We start from the raw sequence: 27,783 nt of genomic DNA, 5'->3' as shown, positions 1-27,783 counted from the left end.
AATGGCAATAAGCTTTTTATTTAAACATTAAGGCAGTGTCTTTTTTGTTTTTCATTTTTACACTGCTATCCACAAAGCTTGCTGGTGGGCATGTAGAATTTAACCATGTGAATATTTTTTATTTTAATTTTTTTTTTGTAATACCAACCTTGAAGCAAGCCACATAAATATTTACATCTCTTCAGTTTTATATACAATCCTTGCTATTATACAGTGGGTTATAATAATAGAAAAAAAAAATCATTATGCACAAAATGGTTGAACAATGTACTGTTTGTCAATACCCCCACCCCCCGTTTTGAGAGTCCAGGGAACACATCAGCAATCAACTTTTGTCTTTTGATGTTTCAAATGATTATTTTAGAATTGTGACATGATTGAAATCAAGCAAACTGTAAGAACAAAAACAAATGGATGCATGTTAAAAAGTTCAGTATACTTGTAAAAACAACATATTAGTCCGTCATCGGTTCAGAGAACAGCTGGATATGGCTTAGTCTGTTTACGGTCACATTCTTAAATTTCATCAGTGGATAAATGATATACACGCAAAGAGACCAATGTACAAAGCCTGGCTGTATTTTTTGCCTTGTCTGATGAAATTACAAACCCTCATCAGTCTTGATAAAAAAAAAAAAATAATCAAATAAAACATGGCTAAGCTTTCTGCAGGTGCGGCATGCTGGATGCTTCACCGTTGACAGGTAGGATGAAGGAGGGAGAGGAGGTAGTCCTATAACAGTCATGTTTGTGAAAATCCACTGTGACAAAATGAACTAGAGATAGAGAGGTAAGCAAACCACTAAACAAGCGCACAATGCCATCGCTTCAAAGTGTTCAGTCTGGGGACAGAATTCGTAACTGGTTGCACAAAGCCACAAGCCGGAAACATTTCACATCATTTACACAGAGGGTGACCTTTAAAATACTGCTGTAAAGTGTGAGTACATGTCAACTGATGTTACATAAACTACCAGAATGCTTTTGAATGCCTTCCACTCGACTTCCTCTGACCGGTACAAGCACAGGGGGTGCGATGAAGAACACTTGAAGTATGTCCTAGGTCTCATGGAGAAAAACATTTGATGCAGGCCCAGGTAAGCTGTCCTGTAATACAGCGTTGTCTTGTTTTGAAGATACATTTAATGAGTGAAACAGTTCAAAGCTGAGGCTGTGATGGATTTGGAAGCAAAGAAAAAATGCACAGAAAAATTGCTTTTTAAAAAAAAAAAAAAAAAAAATAAAGAAAAAAGGACGTTTAATGTGCTGTCTTGTTTTCAGATTTCCCTGCGTGGACAGTATAAACCCTGACATGGGGGGCTAAAAGAAAAAATTGTGCGTCACTTGGTAACTTCAGTACTGTACTGTTTATGTAAAATAAATGGCACTTAACACTAGGAATATCTCATAACTGTACAAAATCTGCCTGGATAAGGAGTTGGGTCTCAGATCCTCCTCTAGGCAGTAAAAGGTCAGAGGTCAGACCGTCACAACAGCTCCTAGACGGGATTCTAGCAGGCCAGCTGAAGCTGACACCGCCATGGACCAAGGGTCATAGAAAGATGGCTTCTTTTTTTTTTTTTTTTTGTCACCTCTTTAATGCGAGCAAACTCCAAGTGATGCTGAGGAGTTTGCCTTTAAGCAGCTTTAAGGTTGGTCTGCACCTGCTCGAAGCGGCTTAGTACTCGTTCACGAAAATGCGATTGTCGCTTTGAGTGTTGGAGCGATAAAGAATATCGGTGGCAAGACCAGAATAAACAGATAGGTGTTAAAGGATACCTCCACAGTGGGATTTCTATGCTGTTCTTGAGTCCATTTTTCACCTGCCCCAGGAAACACATTCTTAAAAACGCCATTGTGAACAGACTGACAACTAAGTGCTTAATATCCAAAAACTGTTTCAACAAACACGGACATGATTAATATAAAAACAGTGAGAAAGTGTCACTTGTTTCAGTGCCATCCATCTGGCAAATCATCTCTCCCCCTGAAGTCAACAGGCCTTCGCCGTTCCTCAGGACCCATACCCCCCCACCCCCCAAATATATGACGACATCAGCAATGAACAGCATGTTTACCCTGTAAACCAATGATATGACCCTCCCCGCATAATGATCTCTGCCCCCCCTCCCCCTCCCCCCCTCCCCCAAAAAGATACATCATTGCAGATAATAGACAACAAATGACACCATCAAAAGTTCACCATCAAAATGTACTAAAGGTCTCAGCTCACGTTCCAAACACAGGACTGGACTGACTGAATTTAAAAAAGGAGCAAAAGAAAGAACCAAAACAAGAAAAACTAAACATTGATTCTCCTCCCGTCGCCTCGCACGTCTTCTTGTAGTGGTAGCAGTGCACAGGCCGTCTGCACCTGGAGTTCACCGTGAAGAAACGTGAGAGGGTCCTCGCCGTGTGGGCCGCTGCGCTCTCAGGTCAGATCTGCGGTCGAAATCTGTCACTAGAGCTGCCGTCGTCAGGCCCCTGACCAGACCAACACCACCACCACCTCCGAGTCCCTTCCACACAAGTGTCAGCACATTAGAGCGGTGCACCCAAAAGGTGCAGGTCAATGTGTCTATATTGATAAGGCCAGTGAGGGAAAAGTAGTAAAGTAAAAGTAAAAAACGAAAAAGTGATTTGTCCTTTAGAGTAGTCCTGGAGTGAATGCATAACACGTTAAGTGCAAAAACACACACACACACACACACACACTAACACACTGAGCAGCAGTGTCTCAGCTCGTCGCTGCTTGGCTTCTCAGGTGTGTGAAAGGAGAAGAACACGATCCTTGCTTTGACGACTGATGGAGGAAATGCAGAGTGGAATGGTGTGGGGTAGGTTTGGGTAGGTTTGTGTGTGTGTGTGTGTGTGTGTGTGTGTGTGTGTGTGTGTGTGTGTATGCGTGTGTGGCTGCAGCAGCACAGAGTTGGTTAACGGTTAGCGGGTCTGGTGGTACGATAGATTTCCAGGTCACTCGCTGTCAGACAGGGTCTCGTACTGAGACATGAGCAGAGGCTTGGGCTCCTCCTCCCAGGACCGGCCCTGTCCAGGCGCCGGCCCAGTGCCCTGACCCCCCGGCTGGCCAGAGGAGGGTGAGGGAGCGGGCGCCGTCCCGCTAGGGAAACGCATTATCAACGGGTTACACGGGAAGGGAGTCGGAGTTGAACCTGCAGAAAGCAGAGTGACCGAATTGTTATTATGAGTTTTTCAATCGACCACTAAACGATAACTGTGTCGCATCAGTTAACAGAAAATCAATCCGTCTCAAAAATGGGGGTTTTATACCTGTGGATGAAGGCCGATCCTCCCAGACGCGGTTGGTAAGAGGAGTTCGTCTGTTGCAGTCTCCCTCAGAGTGGACTGAGGACACAGAGGATGGTCTCTCCCCCCCTGACAGGCCTGGTCCTGGAGATTTGGCCTTGCGCCCATTAGAGCGCCCGCTGCCCTTTGAGGACTTTCCCCCACCTACAAACAGAGGAGGCAGAGCTTAAACCTAGTCAAACTAAAAATTTCTACCCTGTCTGCAACTGCAACAGTTTGGCTGAAGAGTATACTAGTATTATTTAGTATTTTATGTATTATTTAGTATTTTATGTGCATAGTGTAAATGAAAACACTAACAAAAATGGATTTTTCAATCCTTCAGTATTTCTCTCTTTTTTTCCCTCAGAATTCTGAACTCAATACATTTTTTTCACGTGGCCCTAATCCTCTTCAGGACTCTTGAACTACCCTAATAAATTATTGTTTGACAATACATTTTACAAAAGGCTTCATAAATGACCTACATTTTGAATTTAAATGTACTGGTAATGGGACTCAATGGGCCTCATTCACCAATCGTTCTTAAACCCCACTTCCGGCGTTTTCACGAAGATTCTGGCATTCGCCAGTGTTTTCTTATTTGGGATTTGTTCTTAGGTAAGAACAGAATCTACGCACACTCAAGAGCACTCTTACGCACAATTGAGAGCTGACATGGTTGCCCAAAATAAGTAGTTGTACCGGTTTCATCCGTTCTAATTTAAAATATTAATATTTCTTTATAATTTTGTAAGCAATTATTTTCATTATTTTACACATAATTATATGTTTGTTTGTTTTAATAAATACACACTACACTTACACTTTCGCTCATTCGTAAAGCACTTTGAATTGCATTATGTATGAATTGTGATCGGCCTATATACACTTCATCAGTTCTGCGCCCTTCTCCGGATACACCGTTCACTGCATGTAGTAAATGCCACAGACTGTTAACGGTCTATGGTAATTGCATTCCATGCATCGGTTTTATTCGCTTAGTATGCACTGCTGACCCTACTAAATATGATGTCTCGTTTTTCGCCAACTTCTTGCAGATGTGCCTCCACTTCAGAATTACTAAAGTTTGTCTTTCTTTTGGAGTCGAGGCATCCACAGTCTTTGCCGCGTCTTTTTCGACATTTCTCTAATGTGTGTGCACACGGCCCTGCCATCTCAAGCCCTTTTGTGGGAATTAACGGGGCGTTTACCTGTGCTAAATAGGAGCAACGGGCACGAGCTTTCAAATTACAAAGACACTGGGATTCATCATTCTAAGAACACACCTGCGAACAATTCTGCTGTTTGAGAACACGTCATGAATCAGACGTAGACCTTTCTTAGGGACTTTCTTAAGGACATATTTAAGAGAAAACTTAGGAAGATATTAGTGAATGAGGCCTAGAGCTGGGACGGTTACCGCATTACCGCGGTCACGTGACGCCTACCGCGGGTCTGAGCTCGTCACCGTCATCACCGCACGTCATCATTGGCCTGCACGTTGTGTCTAACGACATGGATTGTGTCTGATGACATTGTGTCTTACATGGTTTCAAGGTTTTCTAACCAAAACGTATCATCAAAAGATGGAGCAAATCCGACCTTTCGCGAGTTGGGGAGCGCAATGTTCCGTACCGTGTATTACGATAGGAAAGGCAAAGACATTTCTCCGTTCTAAGCTGAGGTAGACACTTAACGTTACAGCTGCAGTGTTAACCATTGCACATTAGCCTAGCAGCTAACAGAGTTTCCTTCGGTTTATAGCTTTATAAATCCTGATAAAACGGCACGTTGAATTTCAGCCTGCATGCACGTCTCGTAGCCTAAAACAGAGCGGCTTATATCGGTAGAGAGAGCAACAAGTTAGCGGACTGCCGAGTGACCGAGTCGCCCTCTCGGCTCTCTGCCTGCTCCGCTGCACTCGGGCTGCAACATGTTGTAAGGTTTAAGCCGATGTTTTTTCGGGGGTAACTCCATTCACTTTACCGGCAGGCTTTGCTATCTCTTTTTCCTCTCTCTTTTCCTCACAGCGGCACTCTACTCTCCGTTACCGCTCGCTCTCCTTGCGCGACCACACGGGCACCGACGTCACTCACTTAAGGCACCCTGCCATTCTCGCTCTAACTTACGCTACTCTCGTAAGGGGTTGCGGTATACCGCGCTACCGCGGGAATTTCTTGCTTTTCAACCGCGGTAGGAAAAAAATACATACTGCCCCAGCCCTAATAAGGCCCACTGAGTATAGTGGATTCAAGTAAAAAAAGATTTCCTCAGGCAGATGACGGTGCTCGAAGAGAAAAGGGCACAGTTGTGTTTGAGTCCTTAACAGCCAAGACGCCCGTGCCTGATGATCTCAGTTTAGTTGTGGGAAACTAAAAGATTTGATAAAAAGCTTGATGCAAACCCAGACAGTGCCTTGAAGGTCAAACTGACAGCCTTAAATGTCACCTTAGGGAACAGAACACACATACAGAAAACAGATAAAATACAAATGTGTCTGAGGATGTTGCACCTTGTGAGAAAAAGTCTTCAACACGTCCGTCGGCTACAGGCATACCAACGGACACACCGGAGCCCATCTGGTTAGCAGCGTTGGATGGAGAGCGTTCCTCTGACTGATCATCGTATTTGCCCATTAAGGCCTTTCTTATAATGGCCTCCAGGCCTATTGAGTTACCAGGTGTCTCTGGAGCTGGGTGGCAGCGGACATTCATAGGTACTGTGAGAGGAAGGCGTGTTAAACAAGTTAGAAGGAGAAATGGAGCGCAAGTACAGAGAGTGCAATCGGAAGCTGGAAGAAATGGCATGAAGCTAATGATACAAGTAAGAAGAGGGGGAATACAAAGAAAGTAATTATAGTCACAGAAACAGCATTGAATTGTATCAGAAGGAACATAAGCAATGAAGAGACAAAACCGAGGCAAAAAGAGTAGAAACAACACAAATGATGACAAAACCAAAGGATTCAGTATTGTCAGAAGAGTAGGAAGCCTTGTGCTGCATTCATATTCAGTCTATCCATGTGCACCACATACTGTGCCTGAAGGCGGCCCAGAGGATGGGGTTGGGAGGGAGATGCATTTCTATTAAGGCCTCTTCCAATTCTTGCAAGCATCCTATATCATAAGTGCCCTAGCAATTTTGCCTGTGTCATCTGGGAACAAAGGTCAAGTTAATTTCCTGTGTCAATGCCACCTTTCACACCGCCTTATGACCTTTTACAACAGCTCTAGTGTGAGCACACGCAGTCGGGGAGAGAACAAAAAAGGTTAGTAGCTAAGAGAAACCCATGTTTAGGATATTGAAAACTGCTACCTTGCCTTGGTATTTCAAAACCCTGCAATTTTGCTGATTCCAAAGTACTTGTGTAGTACAAAACACTGTTCATTCCGGTATGTAATGCTCTGCAACAATTCAACATGTAAAGTCCAACTTGTTATGCTGGGGCTTTGGACAGCATTATATTGAATCTAATTGTTGAGAATGATTCAGGCTTAACAATCCTTCCATGAAGCCACTATCACAATGCTGCTTCATTACCACAGTAGGCAGTATGCATGCGTTGAGCCTCAACATACAGTACATCCACTATGAAAGGCTGTCTTCTCATTGTAAATCAATTTAATAATTGAGGTTTAAAGACATTACCTGCATTTGTAGACGCTGGCATATTGAAGATCTCGGTTCCTGGCTGACCAGCATCTGAAAGTGGGAACAGGGTTTCTTTTTAAAAGTCCGTTCTCTTTTTTTTTTTTTTTTTTTTAAATCACACACCAGGATTCTTCAGAAAACTATTCTTAAATGTGCACTCCTGCACGTGCTGTGCTGTCCTCCTAATGGTGTTTTCTAACCAAAAGTAGACAGCCAGCCAAACTTCCTAAATAAGCAACACAAGAGTCAGGACGTAGCTTTCTAGCTTCAGATTTAAGGCAGACTCTTGTAGAACTTGTTGATACAGTAAAGAAGTCAAACTAAAAACAATAGAAACAGACATCGAGTTACTTATATACTAAATGTAAACTATATGCTACTGAGGCATGATGTACTGAACATGTCATATAGTATGACCACCTGTCAGCCAGCATCTAGCACTAATCTCATAAAAACATCCCAGCGATGACAAATATTAAACACTGAAAAGAAATAAAACATTCATACAGGCGATGCTTACGATGGGCCAAATCAAAGAATTACAACAGATGCTAGAACACCACGTCGATCTGCTGAGATCTCGACTGAAACATGTGGCCCTACTTCCTGTTGCCTGATAATACTGCTGTAGTCTCACATTGCCTAACCTATCTTCAAAGTGCTGTGTCAGCGGTGGAGTATGATCTGGCTACATCGCCTATCTATTCTGGGATGGGGGGGGGGGGTCTGGCTTGTCTGAATTTTTTCTTCACACCAATCACAACCGTCCTAGGCGGCGCGACGCCCCAACAGCGGAGATAGGTAGCGAGAGGGGAGGGACATCACAAACTGCCAGCAGGACAGAACTTGTGCTGAGGTCAGACTTACTGAAATCAACCTCATTTCCCACCACAGTCATCTTCTTGATCATCTCCTGTTTCTTTGACTTCACGATAGCTGAGGTGCTCTCGGTCAACTTGCTGAAGAAAGCTGGAGGCTGGGAGGTATTGGGAGGGGAACGGCCCATTCTGCAGGGAAAGGACGGAAAGGAGAGCCAGGTTAACACACACACTAACCAAGCCCTGTGATATTCCTGTAATATACTTAGTGTAGTTTAGATGTTTAGATGCAAAATGCTGATATGTAAATATCTGTAGACAATGTATTTTTTTATGCATTTAATTTCAGTAATTGCTACGTCCGAGCAACATTTTCAAGTAACTATCAACAATTCTGCTAAAATGATTTGCAGGGCTACAAATTACTAAAAATATAAAGCATCCACTCATCCAACTACTTTCTGCTGAGGGTGGTGGTGGCAGCAGGCCCACCAGCTGCAATACCTCCCTTCCTTGCAGAGGAATACCTCAATTACATTATATTACATGTATTTAGCTGAGGCTTACAATAAGTGCATTCAACCATGTGGGTACAATCCAAAAATGGCAAGAATCATGTGAGTACAACCTCGGGTTTTCCTCTACATGGAGGCATCAGATACTCTTCCCCACCCTGTCCCTCAGAGTGAACAACGTCACTCTCAAAATAAGATTGTAGATAGAACTGTCTAATTGTAGCCGCTTATATTTGCAATTTTAATTCTTTTGGTGACCATGCAAGGCTCATGACAACCACAGATGAGGGTTGTCGCCTCGATTGGCTGGTACATTAAGACCCCTCAATCATGAATAATAATTTCATAATTGCATTTAACTCTCATCCTCGAGGGGGTAATATGCCACTTTGACACAAAGCAGAGAAGGAACTAAACTGGACACTTCACTCCTCAGCTGTGTCCTGAATGTGACAATTAGCTGTAGTCTTTTGTTCAGCATCCTGGGAACCAGCAGCTGTTTAGCTGTCTCTAAAAGCCCATTAGCTTCATCTCCAACCTCCATGCATCACAGAGGGGACCATGTATCAGCTGACCATGAATCTGATCTAAAGGTGGAGCTGCCATTTATGTCTGTATATAATAGCTTGCTTGTTGTCGACTAGGGCTGAAACGATTCCTCGAATGAGTCGCATAATTCGATTACAAAAAATCCTCGAAGCAAAATTCTTTACCTCGAAGCTTCGTTAAATCAATGTAATTAAGGTTGTACGGCTCACTGTGTTTCTGCACGGAGGATTATTACTAGCGCACACAACAGGTTGACGCTTCTGTGGACACAAGACCGTTTATATACTGTCTATGCACGAGACTGACGGCCCAGTTTACAAATGAACGAAGACGAAAATAGCGAGGGTCTAAGAGAAGAGAGGCGAGAGAAAACGACAGAAAGTTTGGGATCATTTGGGATCATTCATTTGAAGCTGCAAACATGCTGCTACATCATCTTTGTAGAAAACATCCAGTCTACTCATCCATTCCACGGAGCGAACCCAACACAAGGTAGCTAACTAACATCTGCTGCTCTCGTCCACCGCGCTGTTTTACACAACTAGCCTACAGCATGCTACTCTGCAAATAGCGATGTTTTTACAACAAGCTAAAACGAGAGCTGTCGGTTTGTAGTCTGTTTATTAGTTTGCTACTAATCTTTGGAAACTTAGCTGCTGCCGGAGACAAACCGGCTCCTCCCCCCAGCATGGCCACTTAATATGCACGTGAATGACGTCATCATGCCGGTGATGTCTGCATTCTTTATTCTTTCTCCTCACTCAGTATAAGCCTTCTTAAAATGTGTCCCCCAGAACAGTGTAGTTGAATAGCCTTGCTGTAAGCTTTGTACCGTCACATTTACCTGGGCTTAGTGAACAGCTCTTTTGCATATCCAGTGCAAAGAGCCAGAGGCAAGAAGGGGAAGGTGGTGAAAAATATTAACATTTGGGCCACCAAAAATGTACTTGGAATTTGGCAATAAAAAATGTTTTTACTGGAAAAATTGTTTTTTGTATATATACAAAAGACAGGTTTTTTTTGAAAAAGTTTCCTTTTTTTTTAGTACACAGCAATAATAAATATTTACTATTGCTGTTTACTAAGTATTTCTTATCCGATTACTCGATTAATCGATGGAATAATCGGTAGAATACTCGATTACTAAAATAATCGATAGCTGCAGCCCTATTGTCGACAGATGTTTGCCTGCCTTGTGTCATTGAACAACTATTCAAACATGCAACCACGGAAAAAAATAATGAATTGCAGCCCTGCTAATCTAAATGTCATACAAGCTATGTCCACCATAAACTGAACATATACAACACAGTTCGTTAGCTGTTTGTGTGGAGATCCACAGCAATGTGAGCGGTTACCCTTGCTCTCCCTGTTCGTTGGAGTAGGAGGCCCCTCCCTGGACCTCAGGCTCAGAGCTGGCTCCAGCAGGAGACACTGGTTCAATGCCATCATTTGAAACACTAACAGGTGATGTCTTGGGCTGAGGAGGAGACCTGCAAAACATACAAAGAACAATACAATTACAGCATGAATTATTGATTCAAATCAATTAATCCTTGGTGAATTGTTTAAATTATAATTATTAGTAACACAGGGTTAAGGCATAGGCAGACAGTGCCCACCCAAATTATTTAACAGATATTTTTGTTGTTCCAGAGTGAGCACGTTTGACAATGATTCCTACCGGTCTCGGTTGCGTTCTCCACCAAGGCCCTCTGGATATCGGGACCCTTGGGCAGAGTCCTGTGAGGTGGGTGGGGGCTTGGAGGCACTGGGTGGACGGGTCAAATCCAGGACAGGCGAGCCGTGGTAGCTTTGCTGCTGCTGTTGCTGCTGCTGCTGCTGGCTCTGCCTGGTGTAGTCTTTAGTTATCACCTCCTGTTTACGTGAAGACATATCCACGTCAAGAATGGGACATTGTCTGGCATACATTAGGTATCAACATCCCTTCAAATACCTATACTGTTCAGCACTTTAAAACCACGTAGGGATTGTGCTACAGAAATATTAAAGGCAGGGTTGTCAATGTTGAAAAGCTAGCAAGATTTGAAAGTAGCATCTCCTCTGGGCTCCGTCTAACCCCTCCCCCTGCCCTCAGGGCTCCGACCCACACACACAGGCATGCATCGCTGCTTTAGAGCAGAGCGGAGAAAGAACCACAATTTTACTTAATGTCCCATTCACCGGTAAGCAAACACCTAATATTATCATACCCAATGTTTAAAACCAAACATGGCTACTGTTAGCAATGCGGCGACGACGCACATTGAGCTGAGGCATGTCCATGGGAGGTGTAGAGTAGGCCCAGCAGGGCAAGGAGGCGTTTCATTAGTTCTTTCCAAGCAGACCACAAGGCAGTGATTGGTGTGTGTTTTTACAGAATTACAGCAGCTACAGATGATCTTTTTCACTCATTTTTCAGAACCCATAACTTATTTATTGCTGTCGGGGTGTAAAGACCATTTCAAACATATAAAAAGTGCATATTGGAAATAGTTACTGACCCAGCCTTTAAGATATGAATATTGTTTGTTATGTTATTGTGCCTTTTGTTGCCATTTGTAATGCAGTGGTTGAGCGAACTTACACTGATGTGCTGTGCCAGGGTGACCACCCTCTGGCTGCCTTTAACACAGGGGGACGGGGGCTGTTGGCCTGGAGACAGTCTCTCCTCAGATGGAGGACGGTACAGACCGTGTGACTCCATCTTCTGCTGAGCTGTTGAACAGACACAAATGTACACCCATGCACGCACGCACACACACACGCGCGCGCGCACACGCACACGCACACACACACACACACACACACACACAAAAAGGCAAACATCACATCCACACATGAGTAAAAGTTAGTCCATGGAGGCACAATTCAAGATCTCTTAAGTGTGCTAATGAGAACATGCAGAATTTATAAATGTCTTTCCATCCATCAGGACTTATAGCGTGGATGTGCAGTTTGAACATTTCATGTAGCATCCGCACATGAAAGCTCAAAGGACAAGCTTTCTTACAATACTTTTTGACAGTGTGTGTGTGTGTGTGTGTGTGTGTGTGTGTGTGTGTGTGTGTGTGTGTGTGTGTGTGTGTGTGTCAAGCTACTTCAGATGAACTCTTTGCATACAGACCAAGCAAGCCTAGCTTTGACCAGAAATGATGCTAAAAATTACTGGTTTTGCATCAGTGACTCATAAATGAAGAAGTCACAAAAAGTCACTTGATAACACGTACTCAAGACCATGTTTCCGCACTGGATTACAAAAAAAAAAAAAACAACCTAAAGATAATAATGCCTTAGAGACTAGATGAATCCAATGCATTAGTGTAATGAATACTATCTTACCCCAAGATAGACCCATTCATAGTTAGCCATGAATATATGAAATTATTGTTGAACCATTGTGGGAGCCTATGAGCCTACTTCTGTGAGCCCTAAGTCTGCCTGGCAGTCTTGTCTGTTTTAAAAGGCATGATTCCTGTTGACTTCTTTACATACAAGAGTTTTTTTGTTAACCCTCACTTGAAATCAGCATGCAGTTGTCACTTGCCCTACAGGCTTGTAATATATACACACACGCAGAAAATAACAAAACAAAAATCACATTCCAAATGACGGACAAACTCCCAGAGGCTTGATTGAGAGAGATGTGTTGAGCGTTTGGCATGTGTGGAAAAAAAATTAACAAAAAACCATCAGCATAAATTACAGTGAGCCATAAACAGGAACATGCAGAGATTTGGGGGGCAGAAGCTGCAGTATCCCCCTCCCTCTGGATGGCTGAACGTCTTCCACGTCTCTCCCCTTTCCCACCCTCCTCCTGTGCAACACCGGTGCTCTCTTGGGACCCCAGGGAGTCAGTTTGGTGGTTGGTAAGGCTGTCAATGAGGTTTAATGAAAGGGACTGTCACACCAATTCTCTATTCCCCTTTAGTCATCTGGGTTACATGTGGTCATTGTCCAAAATAGTGCCCAGCACAATGTGTTTCTAATAGGTCTATGAGTATCTACAGGAAAGACATGCAGTAGTGAAGTAGAGCCACCGCATGTACATTGATAAGTGTTTGAATTGCAGGCAGTCTCATTAAACATGGGTTTATAAAAGCCTCCTGCAGTGAAATACCTTTTCCAGTGTCTAAAATATTCTTTTCATGCCCGCTTGCATGTGGTGAAATATTCTGTTTAAAGTAAGCAGCCGAATGGGAGGGAGGAGGGGTGCCACATGATAAAGTCACATGAAAATAAGCAGCAAAGGATGTTCTGCCTTAATGTCCCACCATCTTTAGCTGTCTTACAATTACACCTTAAAGGACACCTAGGATCTTCTTCATGGAAAATGACATGTGTTGAGTTGTTACTATTTTATCAATGCGCTATCAGGGTTGTAAACTGCCTGTTCTCATTTAATCTCAGCCAGTCAGGTCCAATTTGGACAGGCTAGAGGCCTAGTTTTCCAGAGGGCACCCTTGGTGGTCTTTAAGTCTGTAAAGAAAAACTAATAATAAAATTGGGGAAAAAAAGCAAAAAAGTATAGCATTGAAGGAAAAAAAATGTAAATGAATTGGGCTGATTTGATAATGCCAACCACCACAGCGTGCAATAGGCCACAGACTGACGGGGGAGGATCTGGGTGATGAGGGGGACCCTGGGATCCAGAGCATCTTACCATCAGTGGCGCAGCTGGCAACAAGCGAGCCCGTCTCTGCCATCCCCGTTTCACAAGAAATTTGACGCATAATAATCGCGTTTATGAAGTTGGCCGCAGTCATTGTGGTCTTACCGAGTGCTCGGAGCTCTTGTTCCTGAATGGACATCGGTTTGTTTTGAGTCTTTTCCCTACTAGGTGTACCGCTTTCTCCACGGCCAGGAGGGTTATCCGACTGGGGAGGCAGCAGGTGGGGCCGGCCTGAAGCCGAGGGATAGGAACCTGGGTACATTCCTCCTGGGCTGGGGCAGGACAGCTTGGGGTCAGATTTACTGGAGGGCCCGTGCTGGTCCTGCACGTGCTTAGGTAGACCACCTCTGGCTTTGCCTCCATCGCGACTCTGCTCTTTGGCTCCACTTGAGTCCATGGCAGGTGGGTAGGCCTCAGGGGGCACACCTGTCCTTTGGAGGTGGCCAGGGTAACCTTGGTAGCGGGCTGGCCCAGAGGACATGGACCTGGCAGGTCAAACAAAACATGCTTAGTAAACAACAGAATCAAAATGTTCTCCCTGCTGTGAATGCTTCTGTGACATTTGCTCAGGTAAATATCCCCTGTGTTGTCAATTTAAAAACAGAACTAAAATGCAGTTTACCGAAACACAGATGGGCTGGAGTGTTCGCTGACAGGAAGACTCTTGCCCCCAGTGTTGTGCAGGACACTTGGCCTCTGCTGCACGTTCTCCTGGGTGCGAGGAGACACTGGGGAGTGCTGGTGGCTATATGTTTGGGAGGAAGGTCTCACACTGCTGCTGCTGCTTGCCAAGCTGTGCTCTGTACCTGGAAGGGACAAACACAAATGCATTAGTCTTTCATAAAACTCCATTTGTGCTGCCAGTATGTTACTTTTAACTTGTACATAAAAAAATGAAAAACCCTATTTTCTCCACACCTGGTCGCCAGATTGGGGCGTGCTCCACATTTCCAAGAGACCCGCCCTTCTCTCTGTCACGCTCTCGGTCTCTGTCTCTCTCTCTGTCCCGGTCCCTTTCACGGTCTCTCTCCCGCTCTCTCTCCCGGTCGCGTTCACGCTCCCTCTCTCTCTCTCGTTCTCTGTCTCTCTCCCGGTCCCTCTCCCTCTCTCTGTCACGTTCCCGGTCTCTTTCACGCTCTGAAGATGCGCCTTGCATCTTGTTTATGTGCGAGGACCCAACTGTACAGAAAAAAAAAATATTTTTTTATTAAAACGACACGGGGTGCAATATATTTAATCTTTTGGTGAGTTTGCTGTTGTGAATTGAATTGTACCAGGTGAGATGGGGGAGGTGGTGTAAGGCCTGCCAGGGAAGGTGGTGGTCCCCCCGGGAATGTAGGTGATGCGATCCATTGGGGAGCCAGCTGTCCCTGCAGAGGGAGGGACCAGGACAGGTAAGTGTGGCACCTGAGAAAGATCGATGATCCCTAGGGGACAGAAAGAAGAGAAGGGTAAAGGAAACCTGATAGCTGGTCCAAATGTGTTTTGATTTAGGGGATAATAAAGCAAAAACACTGCGTTCTAGTACTGGTCCACATGACAAAATGTCATTCTCAACTCCAACAGATAACTGCTGATTTGTCATCGGGTTGAGGTTTTTATAGGTAATGTAACAGGTAAGTCTTTACCACCTCATTCAAATGTGGAAAATGTAAAATCAACACAAAATCGGGAAACAATAAGTAAATGATTACAAAGCACTAAAATGAGAGAATAAAATTAAAGGTCCGGTGTGTAACGTGTTTAGTTGTTCATTATCAAAATCTGTGTTGCCCGTTCACAAACGCCCTTTTTCATGAATATTTACCACCACCATCAATTCCAAGTATTACTTTTGGTTTGAAATTTTACATTTGCATTCGCACGAACTGGGGTAGACGCTCAATATTCATGCGCCATCTTGAAATACGTTAGCCGGTAAGGGACATACAGGACATACTGCTCCGCCTTTTGTGTTTTCACTGTCACATGATAAACTCACAGGTGCTGCTAATGGGTATCGTAGCTTCCCGGCCACGGCAAGTTTGAAGAAGGAAACATGGAGGACCACACGTATTCAAAATCCAAATTTCAAGAACAGGAGTCTTCTTCTTATTCGACCAGAGAAAGAAAAAGGATATTGAAAAGAGCAAGAGACCGGCTTTTTGAAGCGTGAAGGCTACCGTAGCTGTAATACGTACTATGAACTGCGTGGCGCGAGAGAGTTGATTGCGATATATGATCTCAACGCTAGATGGGAGAAATTCCCACACATTGAACCTTTAAATCTGATAAGATTCTTCTTTCTAGGTCACTAATGAATGATGCAAGATGTGTTCCTGTAAATACTTGGAGTTCTGGTTTGTTAATGTTTGCTATCTCATTCAGTATATTTCAACATACTGCTTACCCATTGACTCTACAACTCAACAACTTTTCAGCAACTTACATGCATTTCAATTACCTTGATTTATAAGGACAAATGGATGTTAACTGCTGTTGCAAGTTACATGTATTTGAGGCTTTGCCAATAGGGCTGGGCAATGTATAAAATCATCATCACAATATTAAGAATTATATTTTCCGACAACAATAATTTCCAATATGACAAATGTATGCAAACTGAAGTTCAAAGCAGAGCTGTGGTCCACTGTTATGCCTTACATGAGGCTGAACTTCAATAACTAATTGTTAGTTTTAAATTAAAATTAGCATGGAGTCGTTAATTTGGACAATGAAATTATCATAGCATTTTTAGCATTATTACCCAGCTCTATTTGCCAATATCAATTAAAATGACTCAAGACAGTGATGACAACCAACCGTCAAGACGATTCCTTCTCCAGCAGCTTCTAATTACCTGTACCTTAACTGCTGCTTGATGCATCACACCAGCTGATTGCCCACAACGTGTGCCAGACAAATGCCACCCAAGCTGGGCATGCAACATGCAGCTTAAGATAAAAATCAGTAACAATCAAGTAACACAAAAATACCAAGAGATTATGACAGTGGCTACAGAAAAAATGTATTCAATATATCCAAAGCTGAATCCATCAAAGTTTACAACCTTTTCAGAGAAAATGATACAGAAATCCTTGTGAAGGCATTATCCACCTGAGTTGCAGTGTGAGATACAAGGTTAAGTAGGCCATGAACAGCACTGCCCTTCCTCATGTTTCAGCGTACAGGTGATTCTATTATCAAAAGACATTTAGGAAACATAAACCCTGCTGTTGTTTAGTAATGGTAAGAGCTCTTAGCAACCTCCATCTGTAGGTACAGCCCACTTTGTTTTGAGTTTACAGTTGTTCCGCTGAAAATAGATTTTCAGTTTGCCAAACATCTTTTAAAGCCAATGTGAACACAACCTTAAACAAATATGAGTGTTGTCAAGTCAGATAGCCTTACCGCGTGGGGCTGCAGAGTAGGGCAGAGGAAGGGGCTGGTCTCGTGGAGCAAGGCCCCTCAGCAGGTCTGAGCGCTGGGCGGCCATGGCAGCAGCTGCAGGCCACTGATGCATCTGCTGGGAGGTGATGTAGTCATTGAGCAGCGTCTGGCGGTTCTCCAGGGCTGCAGTGTCAGGAAAGCTTCGGATGAGGTAGGGGTAGGGATGAGGGTAGGCCGGGTTGGGCGCTAGGTGACGAGGCAAGTAGTAGGCCGCTGTGTATGAAGAGTAAGAAACGTCTGTCAGGAAAGGTCATTCATATTGGACTAAATTACCAACCATAATGATTATAGGCCACACAGATGTTTTCACTTATTGTTCTTGATTAGAAGTCTTCTCAGGACTGTGAGGGCATGTACAGACTGTGCTTGATTGGCATCTTCCTCTCTCTACGGTTTGTTTCACCTTTTCGTTTTGTTTACCTGAGTCCTGTACAACGGCACTCTCACTGCACCGACACACAGGTCTCAGTAAAAGGCAAGGCTGCATTTTCTGACGCACAGATAACTTACAGTAGGCCTTTATGATTATGGATTTTGGAGACATGGATTTTGGTGATCTCACATAACTACCGACAAAGCTCAATCCAACCTCGATTTAGCAGAGGTCTGATCAGGTCAGAATAACATAAGAAGAATTTTTAATTTTTTTTTAATCTAACTTGACTGTGGCTGTACCTGGGTCAATGGGGATGCCACGGGGCAGCGACGCAGGATCAAAGGCTATGGGGATTTGACGGTAAACTTCTGCAGCCCCAAGACCCTGCAGCAGACGCTCATAGGTCTGTTGATCTGGAACACCTTGGAGTGGTGATTTGGTGGCACTCATTTCCCTGGGGGTCGGTGTGGCTTTGCGCTCCTGAGGCGGATTCTTACTGGAACCTGGAGTCGAAACAAGGAAACTACTGAATTTAATGCACAGTCTTGGTGGGGTGAACTATCTTGTTCTCAGTTATTTCAGCTGTCTTGACTGTATGAGATTTACCCACCGTCATGCTGCCTTTGGCTTGCCTCCCTGGACAGAGGGGAGCCACGGTGTGACGGCCCAGGGTAAGGGGCCCTTAAGGCGCCCTTGTCCTCGTAGCCCACTGGACTATGATGGGTCTTGCTTCCCTGCTCTGACCCCAGTGGAAGTGGAGAAGAGCGGGCAATCGTGCTAGCCGTACTGACCACTGCGCTGGGTCGCCCTTTTGGTGCCTCTTCGTAGCGGCCCCTCTCAGCACGCATCTCCAGGTGGGAGGGTGCATTGTGGTAGGAACGTGGTGAACTGGCTATGATGGAGCGGACATCGTGACGTTTCCCTGAAGCAGCTGCCTCCTGCTTCATGGGTGTTCCCTGAAGAGAAGCACAACAGGAATAAATCAGTTAAGTGTAAAGAGGGCCAAACATTAAGGGTTGGATAGCCTCTGCATGTGTTGTTAGCGTGTGTGTACCGTTATATTCTTCACTCTTTCATGTTACTTGATATAACAATGATAACCCGGACTACGACGTAATATTAACTGTTTATTAGCCCAATAGCATGTGTTTACAACAGCATGGCTAACACCAACAACCGAAGCTAAAGTTACCCACAATCCATCAGGTGTACCTCAACTGCGGATCTAATAGTAGCCCAAAATACACAACATGTACCTGTGCTATGATGCCCTCCTTGGTAGGCTGTCTCAGCTCCTCTCTGGGAATGAGGTGGATGGAGCGCCCAGCCTCCTTCACCGTAGGCACCATGGCCTCTCTGCCCTTCATTGGGTCGGAAAGTGAACCGGGCCCACGGGGTGGGGAGCCCTCTCTCTTCATCTGCTTAGCCTCTCTCCTTAGGTAGCCATCCTGAGGGTCCAGATGACGAGGTATACCTGAAATCGCATAAAAATGATGTCAATCCTTTTTTTCTTCAAACAAGAGTAGGCGGCATATTTGATATTTTTTTTTCTCCATAACATAGACAGAATGGAACTGAGAAATGGAGAAACAAACAAGAGAGACACCAAGAAATGAGAGCTGGGTGATTCGGAGAAAATCAAACATCACTATATTTTTGACAAATACATCAATGTCGATATTGTCGGGTTGACTATTGGTGCTTTAACAAAATATTTACATAATGAGATTTAAAAAAAAGAATCATCAGTAATGTGGATATAATGACTCAGTGGGTAAAGGCAAATTATAGAACAGCTAGAACAGTCTGGTAAGATCAGAAAATTACATCATTTTACTGTAATGCAGCCTTTAAAACTAGGAAAAGTCAACACATGTCATATCACAATATTACAATATCTAAAATTTAAGACGATATCTAGCCTCATATATAGATATATTGCCCAGCCCTAAAAGAAATGTGCTAATAGGGTTATAGCAGCTCAGTGTAATCAGCAGGGGCTCTGAGAGCAGCTTAATCCACTACTATCTCTGAGGAAGATGAGAAAAGATGGTTATGTGACTTTACTGCTGTCAGATAGATACATATGAATATGAAAGTGCTCATATTATGCTCATTTTCAGGTTCATAACTGTATTTAGAGGTTATATCAGAATAGGTTCACATGGTTTAATTTTCAAAAAACACCATATTTTTGTTGTACTACACATTGCTGCAGCTCCTCTTTTCACCCTGTGTGTTGAGCTCTGTTTTAGCTACAGAGTGAGTCATCTCACTTCTATTCCATCTTTGTTGGGAGTCGCACATGCGCAGTAGCTAGGTAAGGACTACTAGCCAGTCAGAAGCAGAGTATGAGGGAGTGCCACGCTAGCAGCTAGGCGAGCATTACAAAGTGACGCACGTTCGTCACGGAAGTAAAGGCTGGTCTACAATAGAGCTGTTTGGAGCAGTTTGTGAACAGTGTTTTCTGTTGGAGATGGTAAGACCCTTTGGGGTGGACTTTGGGCTTTTTCACTTTGTAAATCTATAACGTGCACAAAAAAGATATATAACACAATAAAGGAAAGGGAAAAAAGCCAAAAAGAATAATATGAGCACTTTAACATGAAAGTACTCCTGCCAGCGGGGGAGTTCTGGCAACAATCTGTATCTTGAAAGAAAAAACTGAAAAGATAAAAAGCTATCTTTCGCTGCAGCTCTGCTGAGTGAGCAAAACAGTCTGATTAAGCACAATGAGTGAGTACCTTCAGGAAAAACACACAGAATGCATACAGAGACGATATTAAAAATCATTATCTTGCAAGCAGACATTTACATTCAGTTCAAAGATTTAATCTGTTGCAATATTTTTATGACTTTTTTATGGACTTTGATCTGCTATGCATATAACCATGCATTATTCACCCCCTCAACTGTGATTGGTAAATCTCTTCTTGTGTCATCCAAAAACACATTTAGATTGTTCTTTAATGTACATTCAGCCCGAGGAGATTAGATTTTAAACATAAATGGTAAACTGAGCAGAGAGGGAAAAACCTTGAAGGAAAAATGTTTCCCAGCAGAAGGGAATGGGAGCTAGATTTAAAATGAATACATTTAGAAATTCACTTTCATGTTTTATAATGAGGCGTCATCCTACCTTGTGAGATCGAACCACGGATGTGATGAGCATCCTTGTAAGGTGTGTGGTGCGGACTGTCCCTATCATGAGGCATGGCTCGACCAATCAGACCTGGGGGTGGGGGTGGGGTGGGGGGGGGGGGGTAAATTATTTCATCAATAATTTGAGCTGAATGTCATTAAACAAGGGTGAAACTGGATTTTATACAGTAGCAGTTGTACAGTTGTGCGGGAGTGTCAGACGGATAAGGGGGGGTGGGTGGGGTGGGGAGGGGTCGTCTCTTACCTTCACAGTTGGCAGCAGACAGCGAATCCCTCATAGGCAGTCCTCTAGAGATGCCTCCCTCCATAATGTCATAAGGACGCTTTAGGCCTAGAATTTCCCCAGACTGCCCGGGGCCGCGGCCCTCATCTTTAGGGGGCTGAGAAGGCGGGCCTACAAATGACAGAATTGTTACTATAATTAGGTAAATGATATCTCTTAGTTTAGGGATAGTACTAAATGAGATCCAATAACTTGCATGAATGACTCCAAGTGCAGTGTTGCGCCAGATCTAACCCAAAATGAAAATAATCGTTGGCCATGGCATAAAATATACTGCAGCCAAGCTGATGTACTCACGGTCATATGTGAGAATGTGCCCACTTATGCCCTCATAGACCACATGGCCTTTAGACAGGGCCTCATCCCGTTCCCTCTCAGCACGGCTGGCGCTGTCCTCTGTGATCAGGCGGGTTATGGTTCCCTTATAAAGCACATCAGCCGGTGTCCCCTGTGGCCAAGAGAGGAGACATAACTGCACTTTATCATCACAGTTTGCAGCAGTGGCTGTTCCTTAGTGAAAGTCTAAGTTTATATGACAAATTGTAGCGGGGACCTACAAGAGACAGCTTTGACTATCAGTAGCAGCTATTTACAGGCCCCGATTCTGTCAAGCTAGACAGTTTTCAGAACCACATCTACACTCCAAAGTCACATAAGATCAAGCCTCTTTCTCAGCAAACCAACTTAAACTTGTCTTCTCAGGCAGCACCAGGCTATGTAGCACTCCCAACAGGCTATTCCTTGCTAGCTTACTGCACAGGCTAGCGGCTACCAATAGCAATGCCCACGTACAAGTCAGGCTAAGGCTATTGGATGGATACTGTGAAATTCACTCAATATAGCCTTTATTAGGGATAAGCACTGTCATGAAACTTTACAGTGGATAAGATAGACATTTTAAAGCACACAACCAATGCTATGAAAACAGACTCAAATATAGCTACTAACTAATGTCTTTATAAAAGCCCGTCACAAAATTAGTTTAGAAAATAGCTTCAAAGGGCTTTTAATGAGTCACAGTGCAGGTAAAAACAACCTTAATAATACTATAATGGTATAGATAGTCTAAGTGACTGGGAATAGTCTTTGTTTTTCTTTTCATGATTGTTGAATTGGATGTAACTGGAGCCGACTGTAATGCATTATGTTACATAGATAAAGTCTATTCTGTTTCTTGAATTGTTTGTGCCCCAGAAAGAGTAGTTCTTACAATGGTGACAGATAACAGTGTTCCAAACAAATATATAAATAATAAACAAACAAACATAACAAACACAGCTGGGAAATACAAAGAAGTACTCTGTGAGGAAGCGGAGGTGTAACAATAGATGACAACAGGCTTCAAACCTTGAGTTACATCACTCGTACCCTGAGTATGAGTCATATTTCTACACTGCTTGAGAGCGGGGGTAGGCGGTTGAGTAGGAGACGCAGTAGTGCCTGAGATCACGTTTCTTGTCTATTGGTTGCAGCCTTTCCAAGAAGACTGCTAAAGGTTGGAGGCCAAGCTTGTAAGGTTTTGCGTAACGGAGGGGTTTGTTTACAGGATCGAATGGCACTGACCAAAGCAATCCTCATCAACTCCCTAAGAAAGTGCCAAATCTGGTTGTTAATCTAGCTCAGTGGTTCTCAATCTGTTTGGGCCAGCGCCCCCCTATTCATTATCCAGGTCCCTTACTGCCACCCCATCAAATAAGATGTAGGCTAATTGCCCTGAATATTAATGATTACGCCCTAATATCAGGCCTATTATTTTTGTTATAAAAAACAAATAAATAAAAAATATTTATTAGTTTCCCAGGTATCAAAAAAGCCATGTAAATAGAAATTATATTTACAGGTGTTTAAAAACATGCAACCATTTGACATTCAATTTAAATAACAGCAGCCAATCAGAACGACTAGATATGTAACATTCAAACTTTAATTAGGTATTACAAACACTAACAGTAGCCAATCAGAAACAGCTAGCAGTTTCACATTCAAATCAATTTTTTTTTCATTCAAATCTAGATCTATAATCAAATTGTTCCAAAGGAAAACAAGCTGGCACTTATCAAGGGGTAAAAGCAGAAGGGTTTACAACCTTTGAAAGTTAGTGAGAGCCCTGGCAGAAAAAAAGCGTGTGGAGAAATGCAACACCACATCGCGCTGCGTTTTCCCGGCCAGTAAACAGTTACATCACTGCCTCTATCCCTTCCACAAGAAAGTTTTAAAACACCAAACACAAGCCCTGAACTGCCCGGGAGTTTGGGGAACAGCTAAATGTTTTGCCAAAAAACAAAGACAGTCGATATCTCTCGCTCGTCTCTTTTCTTTCTGTCTTTCTCCATGAAATGAAGCTGCCTTCAGGTGCAGTAGGAAATGTTGTGTTCAATAAACGATCTGAAGAAAAACTGTTACTGTGAAATATAAAGCCTACTTGTGGGGGCTAAAGAACACAACAGGATGTTGCACCACCCTGCAGCGATTGCAATTTTTTTTTTTTTTTATCTGAACGCAGCTTCACGCTGAAGTACAGAGCTCATATAAGATGATGCTTTGACGTCCCGTTTCCATGAAGGCAGCGCGGAGCTGCGCCGAACAAAGCTGACAGAAGCACAGAAGAGAAGACGAGTAATGATCCACCGTCTCGTCCAGTTGCAGTGCTGTGAACTGGCAGGTTTTAATGTTGCAGACCACTGTTTTTTGCAAGTAGTTTAAAGTATAAACATGTATTGTTATTGTGAGTCTTTGGTTTAAACTAGCTTTCAAACAAACGCCCCCCAAAGGCACCTCAACGCCCCCCGTCATCCTTTGAACGCCCCCTGGGGGGCGGTACCGCCCCCCGTTGAGAAACACTGATCACAAAAAATGAGCTGTCCCTCTACAACGGCAATGATTATGCTTCATCACTTTCACCTTCTTGTTACTAATCCATCATGGTGGATAACAACCCCCTCAACACTCGCTTTCTGGTGTATGCCAGTGGGATGTGATATTACAGCGAGCATATCAATGACTTGGTTTAGCCAGAGTCAAGAGTGAATAGATATATACAAGAGGGAACAGACGCGGTACAGTGTGTACCTGTTGCTAAGGTGACAGGGCCACTCAGCGCTGTGGTCATGTTAAATTAGTGTGTGGGATGTCTGTGTACCAGAAACATTAGCTGCTACTACCATGAACCTTAAACACAGTTTAACACAGAGTCAGTTTCAGTTCACTATTTACATCCATCAGCCTCTGGACAAATTCACATTAACCTGAGTGTGCCGCTCCTGCACAGTGATCTGAGGGGAAACACTGGGCCAAGCAGCATCTTATTTATTATAGCAGGTCTCTCCTAAATCTACATAACGGCTCACTTGCAGTGGTTCATTTTTAACTGACTTATTTAAATCAATTTCCGAGGTTGTTCAGGGGTTCTCCAAATAAAGGGGAACAGAAGTGGTTGCCAGTATTATGTCGTAATGCACCACCCAAATGTGAACACAGTCAGCAGAATATTCAAAAACGCACTCACGTTCAAATTGCCACACCCAACATAGCAAACAACAAATTGCACATATGGGAGATTCTGTTACAGTTGAAGTAAAAACACCAGTTTTCCATTATAAAACTAACAGCCTAAGAATATCAACAAAAAACATCAAATAAATACAAAAAGCTATTACTAAAAGTGATTTAATAAATATGTCTAAACCAACAGATACCTTTTCTGAGTGTTAAGTTACTTGAGCTCTGAAACATACCAAAGTTGGATTGACTTAACTAATTTTATTCAAGCATACACCTTAGTTATGTAGAAAAAAATAAGTATCCACAGCAAATCTCTACTGGGATCGTCAGAGATTAGGCTTAAGAAGGACCAAGGACATAGACTCACAGTACTTTGCTGGTCTGAGCTCACCTGAGTAATGGAGCCCCCTCGGTAGGAGATTGAGGAATCTGGATGCATTCTGGTCCCTGGGATGCCTTTAGTGATACTTCCCCCCTGAACAGCTGGAATAGAACCTGCAAAGATAGTATGTAAAGACAATAAGAAAGGAAAGCAGTATTAAGAGTAGTTACAGTGGAACACAATGTTAACAATAATTGGGAATAAATGTTTGCAAAACGTTCTGCAAGGTTGGCAAAGCCAACATGGGAGCACGGCTTAAATCAAAGCAAATGCTACAGGTTGTTTCGATCACTTTTTTTTGCTTGCCGTATAAAATGTATTTAAGCATGGCTTTATTAAGTTCTCCAGATTTATTTTAAAAAGGAAAACTTTGTTAAAGCACCACTGGCAGTACCACCACTGGTGAGTTTGCATCTACTAGCATTACGCACAACGACTGGGCAGTTTCTCCCATTCTTTACATCCTCTCAAGCTGTCAGATTAGATGAGCTTCAGTGAACTCAACTTCCCACAGATTTTCAATTGGTAAGATTTAAGTTTAGCCTGGCCCACTCAAGTACATTCAGCGACTTGTCCCAAAGTCACTCCAGTGTGGTCCTTGCTGAGTACCTCAGGTCACTGTCATGCTGAAGAGGTTAATCTTTTCAGCATGACAGCGCTGAAGAAAACGTGAGAAAACCCATGATTTGACTGTTATTAGAGGGTGTAGGGCATCTTGATTGTTGGCAAAAAAAAAAAATTTATTCGGTTTTATAAAAATCTAATAATAATAAAACCTGGAAAAAGTTAATCGGAGCGTTTTTCAAGATGCATTGATATTCTTTACCCACGACACAGGACAAGGAAAGACGCAGAAGCAAAGCACCAGCTTACTGTATATGGAAATCAAATATAAGAGAATAAGAATTGAGCCACCCACCACGTCCAGCAGCACTATCATGAGGCGAGCCCTGGGTTGACATGTTGTCAGCTTGAGAGGACAAGCTGCGAGGTGACAACTGTTCCTGCTTTATCACGGGGAAAGGACCTGCTGTTTAGTGCATAAGAGTTTGGAGAGACAGTAATGAGGAAGACATGTCTATTGTGATGCATCAAACTTTAATATTAGTTGTGATAGGCGTGGTAGAAGTGGATGGCAACTTGCAGGAAAGAAAAATTAAAGTGTACTAGTCCCTACACACAATTTTACTCACCCACTTTCCTCTGATCCATCCAGGACAACCCCATCTGTGTGGGGGTCATCTTCCCATGGTCCAACCCATGAGCTGGGCTGTGCAACTGCACTGGGGTGCCCTGAAGAAACAAGTATTTGGTCATAATGGTGATATACAGTATCATTGCTCAAGTGTAAAAATAAGTGTCAGATTCTATTGTTCGTTTTTCTTATTCATGCCTTACTTTTTTTATTTGGCGGATATCTAAGTGAGCTACTAGGATTATATTGAAAATAATAATAATTTTCAATTCCATGGTTTCTGTGCGCCAACTAGTAAAAGCCCTAGTTTTCATTTGTGTGGTGCAATACCTGTGTGATGGAGCCTCCTGGCTTGGTGGAGGAAATGAGTGGTGGAGGCTCTGGCATGGTGAGGGGCCTCACTGCTGCTAGCCTCCCACTGTCCTGTGGCAGATTAGGGAGTGAGGGGTGGCCTGTTTGCTGGAACGCTGGAAGGCAGGAGAAATTATGAGATTGAGATTTGACTATTTGAGTTTCGGCAGAAAGAAAAGTGGAGGCATTGTTCAAAGTTCCCCTAATACAATATATAATTTATCTTACAACTGAGGCTTTTAAGAATATAAAGACCGGGGAGGACAGAAAAGACTCACAGTTGAAGTGGAGCAGATGCTGGTCGTGACTGATCTTGGCCATGTCTCGCGGGGACATGGGGTAGCGGGACAGCACTGGTCGACCTAAGTTGGAGGTCCTCAGGTCATCAGGGCCCAGTGCCTGCTTCTTGGCTTCACCTTGCGGAGAGAAAGCCCGGGACCTTTCTGCAACAACAACGCACAGAGTCAGGGACAGAGCACTGCACTCAGCTAGGCCTCCACTAATCCAAGAATCTGTCCCTCAGCCGCCAGTCACTGTTGTCAACAACATCAACACCAATGTCATTGTTGTCTATTGAGCATAGAAAGCCCCTTTGCGATACTTCCCAGCCAGGGTGATATCACCACTGAATTAATACGCCAACATACACAACAAGCCACTGCTAATAATTATTGTAAAGTACACACAGTAAAAATCCAACACAGGAGGTGATCACCCTGTGGTGTGGTTAAGGTGTAATTAAAAAGGGAATGGTGTGGCAAGGGGTGAACCTACTTAATCCCTGCAGGAGGGTCAGTAACCACCTCTCGTTGCCTTCCAGCTCTGAAGGGACACAAACACACCACAGATCATCGCATCCTCACAGACTTTTCTCTCTCACACAAAAACATGCAGTAACTACATAAACACTTAACTATATTTACCACTTGAGGTGACTTGTGTATTCGCCAACAGCCAAATGCTAGTCAATAGTAGCTACCATGTAGCCTGCAAATATGTCTACACCTGCCTCTGTGTCAGGCACTGTATAAAGAGCTGTTTACAACCTTTTTGTTTTTTTAAATGCATGAAAAAAGTGGTCGCTGTACTTTTCACAGATCACAGCTGCTGTGCCCAGTTGGTTATAAAAGACCTGTCTTTGTCTGGACTATTGCTAAAAGTCTTACACTGTGCTCTCAGAGATTCACATTCCACATGCTCACAGTAAGTGCACTGAACTAGACTATATTCCCTTCTGGGTCAATAGCAATACCAGATCATTTATCAGTTCCCTCTACACGAGTGTCCCAGAAACACTTGAATACCCTAAACACTAGAGAACACAGACTCAAGGTTAGAGCATGTAGCAAGGACCAACTAAGTAAAACTAGATCAAATGCTGCTAAAACTGCAGAATATGCAGCACTTTCATTAACCTCCATTTTCTTTTTTAACATGACTCCTCATTTACAGTGCTAATCTTCTTCTCATGATTCCATATACCCATTTTAAAATGGACAACTTTAGCAATGTACCAGGTTATACACGCATACCTACAGCCGGCAGAAGAGTAATATTAGGGATCATACAGAAAGAAAATGATAGGATGGGAAA

At 43.3% G+C, this 27,783-nt stretch overlaps 1 protein-coding gene across 8 annotated transcripts in view; it reads right to left on the bottom strand.

Annotated features, from left to right (window-relative positions):
• The window catches only part of ncor2 (nuclear receptor corepressor 2), a 111,284-nt gene continuing 83,501 nt past the window's right edge, over window positions 1-27,783 (bottom strand). For 2 of the 8 annotated variants that reach the window (XM_031300741.2, XM_031300742.2), the window contains exons 23-47: window positions 26,965-27,012; window positions 26,469-26,633; window positions 26,170-26,306; window positions 25,838-25,937; window positions 25,564-25,674; window positions 24,654-24,757; window positions 21,059-21,209; window positions 20,723-20,872; window positions 20,456-20,548; window positions 18,573-18,790; window positions 17,927-18,272; window positions 17,616-17,819; window positions 16,902-17,153; window positions 14,786-14,938; window positions 14,430-14,690; window positions 14,134-14,317; window positions 13,503-13,996; window positions 11,427-11,557; window positions 10,524-10,717; window positions 10,198-10,332; window positions 7,825-7,964; window positions 6,955-7,008; window positions 5,819-6,025; window positions 3,289-3,468; window positions 1-3,170 (exon numbers count right to left, since the gene is read on the bottom strand). In XM_031300741.2, the coding sequence (XP_031156601.1) occupies window positions 2,974-3,170; window positions 3,289-3,468; window positions 5,819-6,025; window positions 6,955-7,008; window positions 7,825-7,964; window positions 10,198-10,332; window positions 10,524-10,717; window positions 11,427-11,557; window positions 13,503-13,996; window positions 14,134-14,317; window positions 14,430-14,690; window positions 14,786-14,938; window positions 16,902-17,153; window positions 17,616-17,819; window positions 17,927-18,272; window positions 18,573-18,790; window positions 20,456-20,548; window positions 20,723-20,872; window positions 21,059-21,209; window positions 24,654-24,757; window positions 25,564-25,674; window positions 25,838-25,937; window positions 26,170-26,306; window positions 26,469-26,633; window positions 26,965-27,012 (4,409 nt within the window). In that variant the 3' untranslated portion in view covers window positions 1-2,973. The remainder of the gene's footprint in view (window positions 3,171-3,288; window positions 3,469-5,818; window positions 6,026-6,954; window positions 7,009-7,824; window positions 7,965-10,197; window positions 10,333-10,523; window positions 10,718-11,426; window positions 11,558-13,502; window positions 13,997-14,133; window positions 14,318-14,429; window positions 14,691-14,785; window positions 14,939-16,901; window positions 17,154-17,615; window positions 17,820-17,926; window positions 18,273-18,572; window positions 18,791-20,455; window positions 20,549-20,722; window positions 20,873-21,058; window positions 21,210-24,653; window positions 24,758-25,563; window positions 25,675-25,837; window positions 25,938-26,169; window positions 26,307-26,468; window positions 26,634-26,964; window positions 27,013-27,783) is intronic. The other 6 variants (XR_004896443.1, XM_031300750.2, XM_031300747.2 and 3 more) reach the window with 6 other exon arrangements.

This window comes from Sander lucioperca, chromosome 2 (assembly GCF_008315115.2).
Source record: "Sander lucioperca isolate FBNREF2018 chromosome 2, SLUC_FBN_1.2, whole genome shotgun sequence".
Lineage (NCBI taxonomy): Eukaryota > Metazoa > Chordata > Actinopteri > Perciformes > Percidae > Sander > Sander lucioperca.
The sequence above is the reverse complement of the archived record's forward strand: the minus strand, read 5'-3'. Positions and strand labels throughout refer to the sequence as shown.